Source organism: Meles meles, chromosome 2 (genome assembly GCF_922984935.1).
Source record: "Meles meles chromosome 2, mMelMel3.1 paternal haplotype, whole genome shotgun sequence".
Lineage (NCBI taxonomy): Eukaryota > Metazoa > Chordata > Mammalia > Carnivora > Mustelidae > Meles > Meles meles.
This window is the reverse complement of record NC_060067.1, coordinates 26,149,851-26,165,074: the sequence shown is the minus strand read 5'-3', so window position 1 is coordinate 26,165,074 and position 15,224 is coordinate 26,149,851. Positions and strand designations below refer to the sequence as shown.

At 46.1% G+C, this 15,224-nt stretch overlaps 1 protein-coding gene across 3 annotated transcripts in view; it reads right to left on the bottom strand.

Annotated features, from left to right (window-relative positions):
• The window catches only part of LNX1 (ligand of numb-protein X 1), a 176,251-nt gene that overhangs the window by 98,702 nt on the left and 62,325 nt on the right, over positions 1–15,224 (bottom strand). For all 3 annotated transcript variants that reach the window (XM_045998320.1, XM_045998321.1, XM_045998319.1), the window contains one exon: positions 7,332–7,817. In XM_045998320.1, the coding sequence (XP_045854276.1) occupies positions 7,332–7,723 (392 nt within the window). In that variant the 5' untranslated portion in view covers positions 7,724–7,817. The remainder of the gene's footprint in view (positions 1–7,331; positions 7,818–15,224) is intronic.

Sequence of the window (15,224 nt, the reverse complement as noted above, 5' to 3'; positions counted from 1 at the left end):
CTCAATCTTAACAAAAGAGGCTTAAAGGGATAGCTCCACTAACATACCCAAGCAATTCCAGCAAATTCGACTGGTCGGGATGAAGACCAGAAGAAGTCGGGGAGGTGAGACGCGCCATGGTGAGCGGAAACAGATAGGAATTTGGCCTCAGAGCGGAGAAGCACAGTAGAACCTCAGAACGTCCGGGTTTAACTGCCATGATTTTGGTCAGAGATAAGCCATCCTGATAGAGCATGACATGTATTCATTTATAGTCTTGTTGAGGCTCTTGTTTGAATTCCATTCCCTGTAAGCCTGGTATGCAAGAGTGAGTGGGGGCGGGTGGAAAGGAAGTACCCTGAAGGAACAGTACGAAGGAAGTGAGGTTGGGTATTTAGTTGCTGGAGTCAAACACGCGACTTTGACCCCTAGTTCTTCTGCGTACTAGCTGTGTGACGCTGGGAGTGTTGTTTAACCTCTCTGAACCGCTGTCTCTTCCTCTGTGGGGAAAAAGACAATACTAATAGCACTTACTCACAGCATTGTTAGGAAGGTGGAAAGAGATGATGCCTATTAAGAGCATAAGGCTCCACAAGTGTTAGCTATTGTTATAAAAATTGTTATTATTAATGATAATAATGAATAATAACCACTCGCAACAGTGAATGAGCCCAGCCGGCAGCTCAGCTCCAATCTCCAGGAGGCTTTGTTATTCTCTTCTTTCCTTCTGCGCTGTTCGGGACATGAAATGTTACAGCCTCTTCCTGAGTACGGAGTTTCACGGAGTCCTGGGACATGCTCTTCTCCAGGGTCCAGGATCTGCTGGATAGATCATGGCTCAGGAAGAGCATGGTGTCTAAAAAAAGGCTGTGGGTTTCACAGTGTGCTAGATTGTATTTCTGATAATGTTGGGTATGTCAGAGTGCCTCTCCAAGTCTCAATGACAAAAAAGGATGCTTGCCCTTTTATCTCCTTGCATAAAATTCGTTAAGGGATATGAATGCAACATAAAAATGAAGGAATTGTTTTGTTGTTGTTGCTAATGTCACTCCTGCAAAAACTGCTGGTTACCCACCCAACATCTGATCTTCTCTTCTTCCTTTGAACAGAAACTAGGTTTAGTTCACGATGGTAATGCACTTTAGCCTCTCTCACAGATGGGTGGCCATATAACACAATACTGGACAATGAGGTATAAGCAGGAATTAGTGGGTAAGGCCTCCCAGAAAGCTTTTTAAAGCAAAAGTCTCAATTTGCACAGTGTCAATTTGCTCTTCCTACCTGTTCTTCCTACCCGGAACTTATTTCTGCCTGGAACTTAGATGTGATACTGGAGTTTGAGCAGCCATTTTGGGACCAATAGGTGACAAAATTGAGGACGAAAGCTAATCTGCAAAGCAGAAAGAGCCTGGGTTCCTCCCGATGGCATCATGATAACATCATACTAGTCATGGACTTCCTACCCCTATACATTCTGTTATATAAGAAAAATGAAACTTTTGCAAAGTTAAACCAATATAATTTGAATTTTTTAATATCTGCCATCAGATGTAATCCTAATACAATCCCTTGGGGATAGAATCCCACTTTCAAATGGTAATATTCTGTAGCAACATTGCCAGTAAATTGCCCTAACCCTAAACCTTGTACCCTTTGCCTAACTTCTATCTAACCTTAAATGTCATCTCAGATATCACCCATAACCTCCTGTTTTCTTGTCTCTTTTCACTAAACAGGGACCTCCTTGAAGGCAGGAGTTCTACTGATCTTGTTCTGCACTGTATCCTCCCCACAGTGCCTAGAACACCGTAGATGCTCAATAAGTATTTGTTGAAGGAACTAGAATTCAATTTGGTTCACAAGTCAACTTTGGATGAATCCTTCTTGATCAGAAGCAAATTAGCAAAACAAAACAAAACAAAACAAAAGGACTTCAGGACTTCAAATGGGCCAAGAGCCACGGCAGGGGTCAAGCATTCACACAGATGGGTAACAAATGTCCAAGAAGAAAGGAAAAAGGTATGGAAGATTTCAGGGCATGAGTGCCCCAAAGAATGCTGTTTCTTTAGCAAATTGCTTGGAGCATGGTAGAAATTCTAAGGTTCTTCCAGAAGGCAAGGCAGGACAACTGCCTCATTTCTTCTGTGCCCAGGAGAGTGCCAAGAGCAGCTCTCAGCCAGGTAGGAACCAGGAAAGAGTTGAGTTCAGGATTGGAATGTCACTTGAAGAATGTATGTCGAAAAGTTATATGGAAAATGTGGAGCCTGGCTAATGTGACCAACAAGACTTGTAACCTACCTGTCTTTCTAGAGGGCAATGTTCCCCTAGACCCTTCCTCTGGCAGCAGAATCCTCCCTACACTGCAGGCGATTACTGAGTCTGTGCTGTATCAAACACACTAACGAAAGGGGCCACCTCCTGGGAATAAAGGTCAAGAAAGGTCTGGAGCAGGTCTTTGGAGAAGAAACTCCCAGGAATTGGGGTGCGAAAATGAAACCAAACCAAACCAAACCAAACCCAAGGAGCCTTCGGTCAGGTGTGTCTTTGGCCAATTATACACATTTTCATTCAGGGCTGTTTTCAAAACACCAAACCGTGATCTCTTTATTCCTGCTCAAGAGTAACTTAAATGTCAGCTTTATTATCTCCCCTAGTTATTATCTTCCATAAGATAGAAACTGAAGGGCAAAGGGACTTACCCTATGAAACAATTCAATGTGGGATGTCAACTTCTCCACTTCAAACGTCATTTTTTCAGGGGTAGAAATCATAGCGTTTATAGATGCTTCTTTCTTTCTGGGCCGGGCCTACCGTAGATCCTTGATAAATATTATACACGCGGATGATGCTATTACACAAGACTCATGTAGCCTTGAGCCTCAGACAGCTCCCACCGAGGAGCAAGAAAGTGAAGACTTTCCTCCCACACAACCCTCTCCCTGCTCTGGGCCAAGAGAGATGCATGGGACCGACCCCTACAGAAGCTCTGCCTCGTCTCCTGGCAATGACCTTTGGATAAGAAGGCTGCCTGTCTCTCGACTCAACAAGCCTATCGCCCACATGGGAGTTCTTTGCAGGAGACCCATGCGATGGGAGTCCACAGGCATCTAAGAGGACAAAGGTCCATGGAAGTAGCCAGAAGATTCCAAACATTAGCTCATGTGCTCAGGCTTACTCTCCTGGAAGAACCCGCTCATCTGAAGTCAGGAAAGCAGTTGTCCTCAGGATTTACATTCAACTCAGGGTCTCAAGTGGCCAGATAACAATGTTTACAACAATGTTTACGAACGACATGAATTCTGGAGAAAACAGGCACCGTTTGTTTAAAGACGTGATGCTGCCTGCCTCTCAGGCTCAAGGCAAAGTTTAGGCTGAGCATGGACCTATGGACAAGTCATAAACAGAGACCTCGGCGGAGGGGAAAGTTGTTTCTCCACCACATCTTACCTAGAGGGACAATGGTAACATTCTGAATGTGACTCACTTCTGAAGAGCTTTGTTTTCAAAGAACCCAACTGAAATAAGTTCCCATTCTCCAGGTGGAGAAACCTACATCTGCAGTTCCCCAGGAAGTCTGGGACTGTTTGGATACTGGGACCCACTGGAAGAGCGTGTGGATCCACATGGGTCACACGGTGATCTTTAACCGGAATGGTAGTTAAGCGACCCTGAGCCTGCCTAGTTTCTATTCATTCCAATGTCACAAGCCAAATAATATTTTTAAAAGTCCATTCCATTTTTTTTTTAGATTTTATTTCTTTATTTGTCAGAAAGAGAGAGAGAGAGCAAGCACAGGCAGACAGAGAGGCAGGCAGAGGCAGAGGGAGAAGCAGGCTCCCTGCCGAGCAAGGAGCCCGACGTGGGACTCGATCCCAGAACGCTGGGATCATGACCTGAGCCGAAGGCAGCCGCTTAACCAACTGAGCCACCCAGGCGTCCCAAAGTCCATTCCATTTTAAATCCTGAAACTGAGATGCAAAATTTTCAGAAAAAGCTATCTTCTAGTACAAATGCGTGACCACGCTCTGGTACTTGTGGCTACCAACCTGAAGGTCTCTTACAGAAATATAAGGAAAATACTTGCTTCCTGGTTACCTCTTGGTGGTTTCCAGTTAAAGGGACTCCAAAGTCCTGAGAATTTAATATTTATACCCATTCTGAGGGATAGGGAAAGAGATGGTCCACTGGCCCAGTTGTTGGCCCAACACCTAACAGGGCTCCAGAGTCAGGTCCTGGATGAGCTCCAAGTTTCAAATTGTTGCCAGTCAAATGCCCACAGGGCAGAAGGGAAGAGAGGGTATATTAAGCATTTGATGACTAATATATACAACATATTTTTGGAAATGTTGGTTTCAACCTACTTAGGAAGCTGATGTGTGGGGCAGACCAGGAGCGGGTGTTGAGGCCCACAGCTCCCTTACGTGGGAGTTTTCCCCTCCACAGGGAGCTGCTGCTGGATGCCTGTGAAAAACTCTGAGGCCTCGGTGTGAAGAGGTGATTTCAATTAGTTTTGGGTTCTTTCCTCACTGCTGTTTTTCAATTGTGCATATCATTATCAGCTGAGGATTCATCCAGACTTTTCCCTGGGCTTCCTTGAGGTGTGTGGGCCATCGCGCCTGTGTGGGCGGGTGAATGACCTTCCCACTCTGGGCAGCTGAGGGGAGCCAGTGTCCTCTCTCTCGTGGAGACCCCCCCCAAGGACCCCCAATTGCTTCTTCCTGGCCCTTTTCTTGCACCACTTCTGTTGTGAACTTGCCCTCTGATCCATATGCCATCTTATCCCTACGTTTTGATAATCTTGGCTCCAATCAGTCTTGACGAGGAGATGAGGAAGAGCTGCTATGTTCATGTTGTCTCCAGAGACCACCCCCATTTCTTTCCTTTGCTCTCCCTTCTCTCATCCCTCCCCTGTGGAGTTCCTGTAGCAGGCAGAACAACGCCTGCCCCAACAGACGGCCACCTCCTAATCCCAAGAGCCTGTGCACATGTCACCTTTCAGGGCAAAAGGGACTTTGCAGATGTGACTAAATCAAGGATCTTCAGATGAAGAAATGATATAGGTTATCTGGCTGGGTCCAATGTAATTACCAAGTGGGCGGCAGGAAGGCCAGAATCACAGAGAGAGATGTGATGATGGAAACAGAGAGGAGAGAATGAGAGAGAGACAGAGACAAACAGAAAGAGAAAGGGGCACCTGGGTGGCTCAGTTGGTTGGGCATCTGCCTTCGGCTCAGGTCATGATCCCAGAGTCTCGGGATCCAGCCTCAAGTTGGGCTCTCTGCTTGGTGTGGAGTCTGCTTCTCCCTCTTACCCAACTCGTGCTCTCTCTCTCAAATAATAAATAAAATCTCTTAAAAAAAGAGAGATAGAGAGAAACAAAGAGATTGACAAACAGAAAGAGAGAGACCCAGAGAGAAAGAGACAGACAGACAGGCAGGCAGAGAGACTGGAAGATCGTATGGTGCTGGCTTGGAAGATGGGGAATGGGGCCACAAGCCAGGGAAGGCAGGCAGCCTCCAGAAGCTAGGTAAGGCAAAGAAGGGGATTCTCTCCTAGAGCCAGAGGGAGTCAGCCCTCCCAAAGCCTTGATGGAACTTCTAACCCTCTTGACTATAAAATAACCCATTTGTGTGGTTTGCAGCCCCTGAGTTGTGATCACTTGCTACAGCAACAATAGGAAACTCATACAGCTCCCAAAACAAAGGTAGAGGATTCAAATGTTGGGAGCAGGGACTGTGTTGGGTGCAGGGAGCTCTACCAGGGCCTTCGTCCTCCACCGCTCCTCACCCCCCTAGCCAGTGAGGCCTAGCCAGTGAGGCCCCTGCCTTGGCCCTCTGATCTGCCCCAGATCTACTTCCCTGTAGACAATGCCTCCCCATGCTGGGCCATACTTCCAACAAAGGTCACAAAGGGACTCCCTCACCCCCTTTTCCTCTGGCCACACATCCTTCTGGGCAATGAGAAGAGAGGTACCCTAGTTTAGATGCCAACAACAGAGAGTCAGAGGCAACCCACAAACCGGAGTTAGATGCCTTTCATTCAATGTCCTGGAGGCGAAAAGCAAGTTCACGGACATAATTAGCATGGAAAATAAGTGCTACGCCTTACAGCTGGCCACTGGCCTGGATGCAAACTCCCATGTCAGAGAATCTGCCTGTCCTAACAAACAAAGACTCAGATTCACAACGTAAGGTATGTGACCTTTAGAAAGAAATACCTGCACCTACCTCTTGCCCTTGTCATGACAGGGACCAAGGTAGACACTAGTTTCCACATTTCCTCTTACAAATAATTATGGTATTATTGTTCACCCTCTCTTACCCGCCTTAAATGTTCTAAGAGAGTTTCTCATGGGCAATGAGATCAGGGCTGTCCAGAGGCCATCCACATGGGAATGCCCAGGAACATGACGATGTAAGTGGACAACATAAGGGGCAGACAGGTGGAGGGCATGGTGCTGGCCACCAGCAGGGGTGGTCACTCCATCTCTCTGCCCTCTGTGTGTACCTTGCCCAAAAACCTAGCAGAAAATTCCCTGGAAGACAAAACTTGTCTACATTTCTCCATTGAAAACTTGGTTGACAATACCTCGCATCTCCTCAAAGAAGAGTTGGGTTTTGTCAATTCCCCTACAGAGGGAATTTAATAATCATGAATCAAATTGGGAGACTTCTTTTTTCTGAAGTCTCCCTGAAGAAAAGATAAGCAACGCCCATCAGGAAATCTTTTGGGGGCCATGACCCCCAGAGAAAGCCGCTCATCAGATCTTTCCAGGATTCTGACATTTCAGAATGCACACATATGAAATAAGCCAGTCACAGAAGGACAGATACGGTACGATTCCTCTTCTGTTAGGTTCCTAGAGCAGTCAAGTTCATAGAGGCAGAAAGTAGCATGGTGGTTACCAGGGGCCGGACAGGAGGGAATGGCGAGTTTTGGCTTTATAGGTATGGTTTCAATTCCAGAAGGTGAAGAAAGTTCTGAAGAAAGGATGGTGGTAACGGCTGCATGACAATGTGAATGGACTTAAGGGGGTTCAACCGTACTCTTAAAAATGGTTCAAGCGGCAAATTTTATGTTATGTATATGTTACCGCCACAAAATAATCCACTCCCCCTCACCCCTACACATGCCACAGCTCTATCCCGTGCTGTGTTCTCACACTGAACCCTAGCAATCAACACCTAGAAGGTTCCCTTTGTATTTACCAGCTGCATAGAAGAAGGCAGAGAACAGGCATGTCACGGAGCCCTTGTCGCCAAGGACAGCACTGCTCCAGGGGGCAGATGAGCCCAGCTGTCCCACCTGGAGAGGATGGAGCTGCGTGGGGCGGGCCCACGAGGAGACCCTACCTTGTCTGAAAGTGCTGCTCCAGGTCGCAGCGCTGCAGGACCTCAGTGCAGTGGTCCGAGAACGGGCAGGTCACCAGCAGCTTATTGACGAGCTTGTTAACCAGGATGCTGGACCGTTTGCAATGCTGCAGCACCAGCGGCTTGCGGTCCACAGGGCAGAAGTCCTTCTCCACCAGGAAGTTGGTGAGGCACGTGGTGCAGTACGTGTGTCCACAGGGCGTGTCCAGAGGGTCCAGCAAAGCTTGCAGGCAGATGTTGCATATGAGGTCATCGTCCACATCTTCAGTGTAGGTGTAGAAGTGGTTTTCCTCGGGGGAGTGGGCTTGGCCACAGACCGCACACAGGGGTGCAGGGCTGGGATCTGAGTGACAGGAGGGGTCTGGCTGGCTCATGGTCAGCTGGGGAGATGCTCTGTCAGGGAAGTAACCCAGGAAAACAGGGTGTCCTCAGGAGAAAGTCAAGATCTTCTAGGAGCCATCCACAGACCTGAAAGAGAACAAAACAGCTCATCTTCGTTTTCATGGCCACCTGAAGACTTGCCTTGCGATGGTCGTGAAATTCTGCCACCAGAGGGAAGGGAACTGAGCTGTGATTCAAAAAGCCAGGGCTCACTGCCCACCTGGTGACCGACATGACCTTGGGCAAGGGAACTTGCCTCCTTAGGCCTCAGTTTACCATCCATCCTAGTGGCGATAATGTTTACCTTTAACATCCTCACTTTGGGGTAGGAAAAACCATTGGGTACTATGTGGGAAATGCCCAGAGAAAGTCAAAAGAAATGTGCCCTAAGAAATATAAATGGTTAATAAAATTCAGTTAGACCAGTGATTCAGAAAATGCTCTGTCGGGGGACACCTGGGTGGCTCAGTTGGTTAAGCTGCTGCCTTCAGCTCAGGTCATGATCCCGGGTCCTGTGAACGAGCCCTGCATCAGGCTCCCTGCTCAGTGGGGAGCCTGCTTCTCCCTCTCCCTCTGTCTACTGCTCCCCCTGCATGTGCTCTCTCTCTCTCTCTTTCTCTCTCTCTCTCTCATTCTATCAAATAAATAAAACCTTTTAAAAAAATAAAATGCTCTGTCAGATTGGGACAAGAAGAAAAACAGTTAATAATCTAATGACTTTTTCTTATCTTTCTTCCCAACTTTCTCTAAAACTCAGAAAATGTAGGACATCAGAACCTTCAACTAAATCATCTGAGATGAAATGAGAGCTGCCGGGTCCATTGTGTTTTCACTGTGCTGAGGGAACGATCTCTTCCTAAGGCACTTCATCCACTCAGTCAGTCACTTAGTGGTTACTTGGGCTCTGGGCCCGCACTGCCAGGGTTCGAATCCCACCGCTGCTGTGGGCCAGTGATTTAATCCATATCTGTGGGAGGAAAATAGCAACGGCCTACCTCCTAGGGTTGCTGTGAGGATGAAATGAGATATGAGACGTAGAGCTCTTACAGTCGTAGCTGGAGCACAGTAAGTGCTCAGGCAGTTACCAGCTACCATTTTTACACGCATTTGTCACCGAATTTATCTGGTCTGCCATTGAGCTCCATTGAGCTAGAAACTGAAAGCTATAGTTCCTATAACTGGCCTTTTTTGCTTTCTTTTAATAATACACACACACATAAAATGAAAAAAAAAAGAAAAAAAAAGAAAAAAAAAAGAAAAAAAATAATACACACACACACACACACACATTTAAAACCAGTGGAATACTATCACACTACGTATTTTCCTTTGGGATAGGAGTCCAAATAATGGAGATTTTAACATTCCTGATTAATACCTAGAAGCATCTTGGCATCACTCAATATGTTTTGAGCACCTGCTCTGAGCTAGGCAGTAACCTGAGGTAGGAGACCTTCAGGGAAGCTTTCAAGGACATGCCCTTGCTCCTGTGGAGTCCCCAGTGCAGGGGAGGCAGGCGTGAGCACGGGTACCTGGCAGCCCGCGTGACTAGTGCGGACAGAAGCATGCACTACGTGACTCTAGGCAGACTGTCATGAGGATTAAGAATCCTGCAACCTCCCTCATCCACCAGCCCCCTCAGCTTTCTTCATTTTGGAAAGTAAACAAAAAGACCTTAGGCATTCCCCCAGAACATAAAGACACATGAAGAACGTAACAGGACCCTGCCGCATCTGGACATGCCATGGCATTCCTCAACCATGTTCCATCTTTTTTCTCTGCCAGATGAAGTCCAAGGTTGTTTGTAGGAGCGCAGCCTTATCTCAAAAAGAAAAGACATTGACTTCAGGCTCTCGCCGGGTCAACGTCATGTTTACACTTCTGGACTTAAAGTACGCCTGAAAGAACACTCTGGTCAAGGGGCTGAAGAAAAATGTCCCGAATGCGAAAACATTCAAAAATCACAGCGTTTTATTTGGTGTCGAAAGAGACCACAGAAGGCTAAGGTAGAGAGTGCAGAAGGGGGTGAAGTTGTTCTCTAGTCAAATTTCATGGAAACATACACAGCTGCTATGTGTCCTCAAGGCTGATAGAAGGTACTGGAACCACACAGGAAATGCTTTAAGTGGCATGAAAAACAGTCCAAAAGTCAACAAGAAAACGGAAATGGGCCACCCAAAAGATGATCATCCACTACAGGGAAAAAAGTGCACACATCTGGAACTCTGACAAGAGTTCGGTCAAACACTCTCATGTGTTTGGGTCCTGTCCATTCTTTCTCATTGTGCTGTACTGGAAAGCGACAGGAACGCAGTTGCAACTCTGGTTGTGCCACCAAAAAGCCAACTTCACATTTCTGGGCCTTATGGGTGAAACTATGGAGCTGGACCAGATTTTTGGTTTTGCAGATGGTGTTCTGGAACGTGCCAGATGCCTCAGGATCTTCCAGGGGAAGGAAGATGGGAAGGCAGTTTGGGCAGAGCTGTGCCCACCCCACCCAGTTCCAACTCCATTTTTATGTCTCTGACACATCAGTTTCCTTATACTATTCTGTTGGAAGAACCCTAGTTTAAAAAAAGAAAAAAAAAAGGCAAGCCACCAGACCAATTCCATAAAGTCCCTTTCAGCAACAGAGTTCTAGGATTCTGTGCTAATAACGCAGAGGGTTTTCCTTTGTTCTGGGTGGTCAGCTTTTGGGAAAATCTTTTTTTCTTTGCTTTCTAACAGTTTCTGAGCATTTACCCTGTGTGCAGCGCTGTCCTGGGGGCCGTGTATAGACCGTGCTCTTTAATCCATGCAGAACCCCAGGGTTGCTGGGTTTTGTTTGTTTTCATTTAACAGATGAAGAAGTTGAAGTGTGACTTGGAATTAACTTGCCAGTTTCACCAAAAAAGTGATGATGACTTCAGCTTCTGTTCCTAACCGTTTCGCTGTGCTGTATCCCAACACCTTTCCTGATCATGACTGGTCGGAATGTAACCGGCCGACTATAACAGTCCCAGGAAATGAGGTTTAAAATCTTTGTAGGCCCATTGCTAATAGGTTTTTCCAAGCCTCTGATTAAAAGTATTCTTTGCCTTTACTGACCTCTAGAATGCCCAAGATCAAATGGATGGAACGGGCAAGCAAAAATGGCGGGTTCTAGCTCCAACCCCAATTCTTTTTTCTTTCCTTTTTGTTTTTTGAAGGGAAATTTGACTTCCCTGGTGCTTGCCCATGTGATTCCTAATCAGATTCCTGACATAATATTAATGTTAACACTCCTGCATATATTTTCCAACTTTGTTTTAGACTAAATAAAACCTAAATGAATAGACACAGGTTATGAGAGAATTGGCCAGAAAAGAAAAAAAAAAGCAGTTCGGGCTCTAAAGAAAGAAGTAGGTAGACTTTAAAAAATATGATTTATAGGGGCTCCTGGGTGGCTCAGTGGTTAAAGCCTCTGCCTTCGGCTCAGGTCATGATCTCAGGGTCCTGGGATCAAGCCCCGCACCAGGCTCCCTGCTTGGCAGAGAGCCTGCTTCTCTCTCTCCCTCTGCCTGCCTCTGCCTACTTGTGATCTCTATCTCTCTGTCAATTAAATAAATAAAATCTTTTTTAAAAATATGATTAATATTATTTGAGGTGTCTTCTTTCCAGTTTACATCTCCTAAACACATATGACCTATCGTGTTTTTAAGACATGTATGTGCCTTGCTGAATTGATAAGAAATTATCTAAAATCATTATGGCTTAAAGGTAAGCTATTTTTTCTTCTAAAAGTAAGTGAGAGGGCCCCTCAGCTTGGAGTCCATTCACGACTCTCAGTGTGCGGGTCCTCAGCACTTCTGGCCCTGGCTGAGGTAAGAGGACGGAGCTGCAATATGGCTTTCTTGCAGTTTGGAGAAAGAGAAGGGAAGTTGACTCCCTCCTTGGGTGTGTGTATGGGGCAGGGGGGTGAAAATTGTGCCCTTCCTTAGTAGAACCCTCGTGTGGTTTAGGAATGATGTTTTCCGTCTCTCCTGTGACTCAATGTGCAGCAGAAGCCCAGGGAGACTTTGAGAGGTACGCGGAGTTCGCCAGCATAGTGGTGAGAAGTACCAGGAAAAGTAAAAATCCCCGCCCCTGCCTCCTTTCTCGCTGGGGTATGGTCACACCTGGAATTTGTACAGAAGCTTCTTCCACCTAACTTACAAATTCTGAACTTCTCTGGCAGACAACAAAGCCACATTCCAGAGCCAACGTGAGTCAGCACTGTCTGCGAGCTTGTGAGAGGTCATTTGTATCCTGTCACCTGGACGTTAAAATCCAATAGTCTTAAGAACAGCCTTGGGGATACAAACTGTTTGGGAGAGGGAAAATGTCCACATGACAGAACCGACCTGAATAATGGGGTCCTTGGTGTGCTGGTGTCCTGCTAATTCTCCTTTAAATGCACCCTAGCTTTGCAGAAAATGGTAACCCGAGGGAAAATCATACACTGTGCTGGAGAGACATTTGGCAGGCTGAACTGACAATTTCACATTTTCCTCCTCCTGAAAGGACAAGACTTGACTCCATAGCTCCTCCTGAATGGCTATATGAGTCACAGCTTTACAACAACAGTGGTGGGATGTCATATTATTAAAAAGAATTCATCCTAACAGTCAAAGGCAATGTGTGCCGCATTGGGGACTTTGACTTCGACAAAGATGAAACATTGATAGCCATAGGCTCTTTGTGTTGAAAGGGACCTTGAGAGAAGGTCCCTACATGAAACAGCCCTTTCCTACCTTCTAAAATAGATCGTCCTGCATTGGAGAGCTCGAACTTCTAGGAGGAACAGTCTGTAGACAGAACAAAAATTTGTTTCTCTAGAGCTCACCTACCCCCTCCATGGGTGCCAGTATTTCTCTTAGGAGCTGTTTAGAACATGTTACATTCAAAACAACAAAAACAACAACAATAAAACAAAAGAATATGTCAAATTTCTGAAGTCTCTTAATTATTGGAAGACATCCCATTTCCCAGACCCACCCCTCCAGGTCCAGAAGCCTTAGCCTTTCTGGCACTCCTTCTAGTTTCCCTAGACTCTGTGAGGCTGGCCACTCTCTTCCAGAAACTCCCTGATGGTTCAGGGTCCCTCCTACAGTGTATGGGTAGAATGAACCCTGAAACTCCAGGACAGTGTGAAACAGACTAACTGTGTGCAGAGCCTAGGACGGCTTCTGCTTTCTTGGGCCACTGCGGGTCACTGTAGTCCTGGCCTGCTCCAAGCCAGACACTGCCGTGAGGCCTGGAGAGAGCTATCAGCAATTCCTGAGCCCAGAGGGGAAAACAAAATCCAGGGCAATAAAGTGGAAAAGCAGTGGCTGGGAACACAGTTTAGAAAACGCAAAGATATTTAGCGGAATTAGGTGGATTTATTTAAACAGAAATTCCTCAGTGGCTAAACACTCGAGTATCGGAATCCGCGGCGTATAACCCGATCCCAAGAATGAGTGGTATTTGGGGCTCTGGACTCTCCCATTTGTCTGCAAGCGTGCTTATATTTTGATACATCTTGTTCTCAAATGTACTGACAACCTGAACAGGAGCAAAGAGAAATGGAAACCATTTAAAAGCATGGCAAGTCAGAGAGCACTGTTTCATCCAGAGGGCTAACCTCCATGAACACTCACTGACACCCCCAATAAGTGAAAATGAAAAAGTTAAAGAAGTGAGGCCATGGGCAGCAGATGGAAGGCCAGTGACAGGAACCAAAAGTTCCACAGCTCTGGACGCTCCTCAAGAAAAAAAAAGAAAAGAAGAGGGAGAGAAAGGAGAAAGAAGAGAAGAGAAGAGAAGAGAAGAGAAGAGAAGAGAAGAGAAGGAAAGAAAAGAAAAGAAAAGAAAAGGAGAGGAAAAAAAGAAAGGAAAAAAAAGAAAAGGAAAGGAAAGAAAAGACAAAGACAAAAAGCTTTTCGGACTGGAAAAGAAAGTGTCTAAGGAGGTGTCCTGGACACATGGGCCCCCATGAGGTAAGCCCTTCACCAAAGGGCTCATAAGCCAGAGGAAGAATTTGCTTCCCATGAGAGGAAAGAAACGTCATCTAAGCCAGGCCCCGAAATGATCACCAGATGATTGGATCCCAAAAGAGCTTTGTTTTGAGAGTGTGTTGTTAAGTGACAAGCATCCTCTCCAGCAGGGACTCTGAGCCTGTCAACAGTGTGGGGCTCTGCCCTCCTTTGGAGGGGCTGCTTCCTGGGTTCTGCTGACTTCTTTAATGTTGTTCAAAATCTCTTAATCCCTTCCACCAACCCCAGTGTTTTACATAAACCCATAATGACTAAGAACCCCTATGCTAGAGGATTTCCGAGCTTGAAGAAACAGAGCTGGAGGTTTTTTTAATCATTGGGGATGCTTTGAACTTTGGATGAAGCTATGCAGGGCAGAAGGGTTGCAGGACAGGGTTCAAACTGGTCATGGAGGCCACACCTTAGTGCAGAGATCCCAGCCAGTCAGGAACACCATGTTGGACCGTGAAGACCAGAAATACACTCATGCAGGAATCGAATGGAAGAGTGCTGGGAAATTCTTCACATCGGTGGCCTCGTTTCTCTTTCTAAATTAATTCTCAGCTGGCATGTTTGTCTAACCAAGGCCTGCCGTGACCCTGCCTGTAACTCCTAAATTAGATTATTGGTGGGGGTGAGTGGGAGTGATCGCCAAAGTTAGCACAAGCTCTATCTTTCTCTAGCAAATAAAGTAAATTTATAATTACATTTTAAATTATAGATAGACTGTGTAAAACTTGGAGGTACCATCAATTTTTAAGAAATACCAACGGTGAACTAAGGGACATAAGAGGGTGAACAAATGCTCTGGGGGCTCTTCCTTAGCTTCTAGATACATCAGTAATAGGGAGGAATTAAATGCTTTAGGGACCTGAATAGAAATGGTCACACATGGGCTAAAAACTGTCTTTGAACCAAGAGGGGTTGAAGTGGGGGCTGAGGGAGCAGGGGCACCATATACATTTCCAGAAAAAGGAGAGAACACAAAGAAGGCAGGTGCTTATGGACTGTTGTGAAGATCAGGGTTAGGTCTGATCCTACTTCTTATCAAAATCCATGATCTCCAAGAGAGAGCAAGCAATTCATTCCTTGCATCTATGAGCGACACCAGCCTGCATAGTGTTGCCGACACTAGAAGGGACAGAAAAAATAAATCTAAATGGTCTTTAAAGATGTCAAAATATCCTCAAGAAATTAAAGGAGACTCAAACTGAGAGGAGACAATGTCTAGGGTCCACAGCCGAGAACACAGAGAGCCAGAAAGTGGGAAGAACAAGAGAAGTGTTCAGGTGAAAAGAGTCCCAGGGGGTAAGTGGATCAGATACAAGTTTTAGTAGCCCCGGGAAGATCTTTTACAAGCTGCCTGGAGAGGAGTTTTGCCTCTCTTCACTGAAGATTTACTGCCTCTCACCTGGGTATCATGGTGTCCCTTTTCCTACCTGGGTTTGTTTGTAAGAACTCTGTCCCAGAGAAAATACGT